The sequence below is a fragment of the Sturnus vulgaris genome, chromosome 5 (assembly GCF_052056855.1).
Source record: "Sturnus vulgaris isolate bStuVul1 chromosome 5, bStuVul1.hap1, whole genome shotgun sequence".
NCBI classification, from domain to species: domain Eukaryota; kingdom Metazoa; phylum Chordata; class Aves; order Passeriformes; family Sturnidae; genus Sturnus; species Sturnus vulgaris.
The window spans coordinates 67,155,106-67,160,863 of record NC_142247.1 but is presented as its reverse complement, the minus strand read 5'-3'; the positions used below and the strand labels follow the sequence as shown (position 1 = coordinate 67,160,863).

At 48.5% G+C, this 5,758-nt stretch overlaps 2 protein-coding genes across 2 annotated transcripts; both read right to left on the bottom strand.

The window, feature by feature from the left end:
• Positions 1-2,565: 2,565 nt before the first annotated feature.
• Positions 2,566-4,703, bottom strand: LOC148223757 (inositol 1,4,5-trisphosphate receptor-interacting protein-like 1). Its single transcript, XM_088166150.1, has one exon. It carries the CDS (start codon positions 4,565-4,567, stop codon positions 3,230-3,232), a length of 1,338 nt encoding a protein of 445 aa, XP_088022276.1. The 5' UTR covers positions 4,568-4,703; the 3' UTR covers positions 2,566-3,229.
• A 277-nt stretch (positions 4,704-4,980) lies between these two features.
• LOC148223756 (uncharacterized) lies at positions 4,981-5,758 on the bottom strand. Its single transcript, XM_088166116.1, is given in 2 exon segments — positions 4,981-5,085; positions 5,087-5,758. Coding segments are annotated over 2 exon segments (777 nt in total).

The following is a 5,758-nucleotide window of genomic DNA, read 5'->3' as shown; positions in this document are numbered from 1 at the left end:
CTGCTCTAAGCTGCACCTCGTGTCACCTTGCTCCTGAGCTGTGTCCCACTCTTGGTGCTCAGCTGTGTTGTTCAACTAGCGGGAATCCAGCACCACATCAAAAGAACTTCATAGGGAAGGAATGCTGGAGTTCCCTGGCGTCACCTGTAGGGCACCGCCGAATCCAATCTTAGCCCCTGAGACTTTCTCAGAAGTTTATGCGTAAAAGATTTTATAGGTGTAATTAAACCTTTATATGATTTTATCCTTCAGGATAAAGGATTGCAACCCAAATATATTCATATAGTTTTAATGTTTTATTATGGTAATGATTAAATAAAAATATCTTAAAAATGCTTGTTTACTATGCAGTATAGGAGCCATAAAAACTAGGGTAGTATAATGCACTGTATTGAACCCATAATAAATCAATCATATTAAAGCAAGCAAAAAACAATAAATAAAAGTTAGTTTCACTTAGCCATAATAACAGTGGCAAATATATTTTGCATATCTTTGTGAAGTAACAAAGAGGTGTCCCCACACAGGGAGAGATCCCCACACAGGGAGAGACCTTCACAAACACATTATAAGAAAGATTACCTTAGAACACATATTATTAAAATTTGGGGCTGACTGGATTGAGGCTCTCCTTGTGGGGCCACTGGGTCACATTTCCCTTCATGCGCAGGAGCTGGAGCTTCTCAGGCCTGAGTGTGCTGTTGTCCACTGGGAGTAGTAGTGAGACAGAGAGGCAAGAGGGAGCAAGAAGAGAAGTGGCTTGGAGGTAAAGAAGGGGCATGAGGGACCCTCTGGGCAAAGGGTATTCCTGGCATGCCTAGGGCAACTTCTCAGTGCCAGGGCTGGCTTTGCACTGGGCAACCTCCCTGTAAGCAGGGCTGGGTCTTTGCTGTGGTTGGCCTTTTGTTGTTGTGCTCCTTTGGCTGCCTGGAGAGAGGGGCAACTGTGTAAGGAGGGTGAGAGTCCCTGTGTCTCTGCATGAGGGGAAAAATGGAGCTCTCCCAGCCCCCAGCTGTAAGCAGGGCAGGGCTTTTCCCCAGCTGTGGCAGCTTTCTGCCTGCTGCTAGCCACTGGCCAGCTGTTGGAGTCTGGAAACAGAGGCCTCGCTGTGTTCCTCAGTGAGAGATCAGGAAGTTCTAGTGAAGGCTGAAAAACATAGTTGTAGGTACTAGTGTGGAAAACAGGTTTCCATGGATGCTCCAAGAACATAGTTTTAGACATAATAAAACTAGAGTAAGAATATTGGTTGCATTTTCTAGATAGAACAAGATAGACCATATGCATAGTTTATACGTAACCTGGCGTGCTAAGGAACTAGAATTCTAATAGGTTAGAAAGAAATGGTTCGGGTTCATGTTTTTAGCTTATTGGGTAATTTGTGTATAAGAATCTATGCTTTGGGGAGAAGCTTGCTCTCACTTCTCTCCCCTCACTGCTCTCATCCTCGCCCAGAAGAAGGTAGGAGCTGTGGCAGCAACATCGGCCTTCCTGAGACCTCGACAGTAGCAGCTGCTACTTGTAATTGGGATTTTACTGCTATTTAGGAACCTTTGCCTTTTGAGACTGATGTGCCTTTGCAATAAACAACTTTATAGCAATTATTAGCTGCTCGGCTTTTAAAGAAAATAACCACAACCTGACAGCCAATGTAACCCCCTATACTCGGGGTGCCATCACAGCCTTTGTCCCTGTGCCACCCCTGAAGCACCTCAGAGTGTCCAGGCCTCTGTACTATCCCCACAGTGCAGGGTTAGGTCTGAGGCTTTCCTCTCCTGCTCAGCACCTTGGCTGTACAAACTCCTCCCCCTCTTCTGGGACTGTTCCCCTCTCCTGTCTCCTCCTTGGTTGGTGTAAGTGAGCAGGTGAGGTTGTGCTTTAGGCCCTATTTGGAAATAAAGCAGTGTAGTTTAGGCTGCCCGGGAGGTGTTCTGAGTTTAAAATTCACCAGGTGAACCCAGATGATTTGGTACAAAGACAAAGAGAATCAATACTTCCAGACTACTAGCAATCTCTACTATGTACTACAAGAAGTAAATTATATTTTGTTTAGCTGCATCTCACCATGGACAAAGGTGTGCATGCAAAGTGGCTCTCATTGCCATACAATATTATTAGGCCTGGTGGAAAAGATAAAATTCATAGAACAGCAGGGCCTCTCCAAAAGGATACAGAGAACCAGGAATAGTGAAAACGCGACTTTCTGTTGTCACAATTTTGTGTCTAAACCTTAGTTATGAGAAGCCAAAAAAAGAACTATGTCTTAAACCACATGCTTTGCAGTTAGGGACTTCTATGTTCATCTTTTAGGACTGAATTGTTCCCCAGGAGCCCATTAAAGTGACTACGTAAAGAAAATTTTCACAAAAATTCCTAAAAATTTGAGGAGAAAAAAACCAAAACACGGCTGCAAAATTAAATTCAGGCACTTCAGGGCATTTTCACTTCAAGCTTCAAGCATTTCTGTATGAAGGCTCAATAGACGGCATAGTTAGTATATCCAACATCTCTGTTTGCAAGAAGTCATTATTTCAGGTAGGGGTATAGGAAGCACATTCTCTAAGATGCAGAGGGTTAAACACAAAGAATGACACATTTCAGGCCATTTGAGAAACTTTTCTCCTTTTATTAATTTTTCAAACATAGATATTCAACTATAATTGGAAAAGCAAGTGAACACCTCCAGTAGCGTAATTCAATTGCCTAAACTAAGTGTAAATGCCAAACAGTTATACACTGACAACACTAAAGTGACTCTGGAAGGAATGCTAATAAATGCTAATAAAACAAGTCTCATGATGAAAACTTGGACTACCTATTCTTCTATGGAGAACTGAGTTAAATCTACCTGTTGTACTTTCATATACTATGAACTACATCCTTACAAAACCGTTAAATCTACAGCTCCCTAAATAACTTCACTAAGTCCCTAACAGGCCAGCTTTCTGTCTTTGAGGTGTTCCAAGCCATGTCCATCAGCTTCACTCTCTTCTGTGAGGATGTGCAGGTGGATTCAGTTTATGCCTCACAGACTTGGCAACAGCACCGTTGTAACTGGAAGGTGAAGGGCAAGGCAGAGATGGGTGTGCACAAGGAATCCACGTGGAGCGGCATCTTCCTTCTGCAGGAGCAGGAAAGCAGCTTCAGCATTGCCAGTGACAACTGCAAGGTGTTGACGTGGCTGCCATCGGGTGGGAGCCCCCCCAGCACAGCTCTGTGCAGAGAACTCCTCTCAGTGGCCGGAGAGCAGCGTCCAGAGGCGAAATTGCAGCTGACCATAAGCTTGCATGGCCGCACTGTGGGCGGCCGGATCTCGGGCCAGGTGCTCAAAGAGGTTGAGTGGCTCAACCCCTCGCATTGCCGGTGGCAAGCTGATCTCTGCAGGAAGCCTCTCGTTGCCCAGCACAAAGTGGTCCAGGCGTTTGAACTGCAGGCAGCAGCCCAGGTACGCCACCATGTCCCACAAGTGGACCACAAATTCCCTCCTGCTCCACCTGGACAGTGGTACGATGGTCAGCAGGTGCATGACCACAGTCTTCCAGGTAGAGCTGGCAAAACCTGTGCCCCTCAGGATGCAGGTGAAGACCTGCAGGCATTTCAGGTGCAAGCTCTCACATGGCACCTGTCTGGCCACGCGCTGGAAGAATTTCACCTCTGCCACAGCGTACGTCTCGGGCCACGCTGTGCTTGCAGTGAAATTGGCCTCAGCGGGCTGGCTGCTGCTCACCACCAAGACGCTGGAGCCGCCTTCCTGGGCCTCTGGGGGCTGGCTCACCACAAAGATGTCGGAGTCCCCTTGGCGCACCCCAAAGAGCATCTCCACCGTCAGGCTCTTCTTGCCTCTGCTCAGCTGGAATCGGCAAGACCGGCTGCAGGGCTGAAACACCAAGTGCCACGAGTATGACTGAGGCACACGCAGCCACGAGGACCTCACCAGCTGGTGGAACCAGCGGCAGGTTTTCTCCACGTCCAGGTAGGAGCCGGTGCACAGTGTCTCTAGGAGGCTGCGCTTCTGCTCCTGCCACAGCTCCTCCTGCGAGTGGTGCAGCAAGCACAACAGCTTCTCACCCAGCTGCTCCCTCCTGCACGTGCACACCAGCTCCACACGGACACTGAAGGTCCTTGCTGCCATCTGCCCTGCACTGTTCAGTTCTAGGTGGAAGGTGTGCCCTGGTGGGGGATTCAGTGGCACCAGCACACGATACACCCCATCCCACTCACAGGGACTCCAACCCTCAAAGGCACTGCCCACCCCAATGGCTTCCTCAGGCACCGGGTAGAAACTATTGCTCACGCTGTCCACAAAGACACGCGTGAAGCTCTCCATCAGCTCAGCTGTCACTGAGCAACCTCTCTCCACGGCCTTCATAGGTCCCTGTAAGCAATCCACTAAAAGGATGCCTTGGTTATTCTCAACATCTCGGCTGTCTTCTCTCTCTTCAATGCCATCACTGCTGCTTCCTGCCTTGCCACCATTACTGCATTCTTTTTCACTGCAAGCCACGTTACCTTGCTCATCTTTTTTCCTATTTTCGTTCTCATTTCCCTCTGCATTAACACCATTCTTCATTCTAGCATTGTCATCCTCTTTTATAACTTCCTTATTTTCTTCCTCAGTTTCTTCCTCAGCAAAACCACTACGGTCTACTTCATTCCCACTGTATCTGCTATCTTCCTGCCCAGTCCAATCACTGTTTCTTTGTACACTGGCATCACTGCTTTCCTGCTCCTTCTTCACCTCTGCATATTCTTCCTTTCCCTCTACACTCTCTTCCTCTTCATTTACAACATCACTCTTGCCTGCCTTCATTTCTACACCATTGGATTTTTCTATATTTCCATCTCCTTCTTCCTTTCCAGTGGCCTTGTCTTGCTCCATCTGCACACCCTTGTTTCCTCCTACATTTGCCTCATCCAGGCCTTCCAGATTTCCTGCAACATTGACATGTTTGTCTTCATTTGCATTGTCACCGTTGCCTGCCTTCATATTGGCACCGTGAGATTTTTCTTCTTTTCCATCTCCTTCTCCTTCTTCCTTTTCTCTACCCTTGTCTTCATCCACCTGCACATCCTTGTTTTCTCCTTCATCTGCTTCCTCTAGGCCTTCCACATTTCCAATAACATTGCCACATTCCTCTTCATTCCCTTCAGCACTGTCGTCTGCTGGCACATTCCCATCACACCATCCTTCATCTTTTCTTACGTCATGGCCACTGTCACTCTTAACGTCATGTTCTCCCTTCGCCTTCACATCATCGTTGCCTTCCATGACATCGTCAACACGGCCTTCATTTGCAGCCACAGGACTTCCGTCTCTGGCATGTCCACTGCTGCTGTCGTCTCCCTCCACAGTCACATCAAGCTCTTCTCCATCGTCCTTTGAATCGACGCTGTCTCCTAACAGTTCTTCTCCTCTCGCGTCTTCCAAGGTCTTGCAGGAGCTCTGGTCCTTAGCACTGCTGCTGGCCCCATGGCTCCTTGTCCTGCAGCTAAACCACAGGCCCAAGAGGAGCAGGACTCCAGCAAGAGCCCAGAATGGCCACAGCTGCAGAGCACCAAAGAGCACGGCTCCCCAGCCCTCGTCCTGCTGCTCCGGGGGCCCCTGCTCCAGCTCCTGCAGCAGCCGAGCCATCTCGCGCTCCAGCAGCTCCTGACGCTCCCGCATTTGCTGGTGCGTGGCCTCATCCAGCCCATCCCCAGCTGGCTGGGGGTACTGGATCAGGCTTTGCACGAGCACGAAGAGCAATGACAGTAAAGCCAT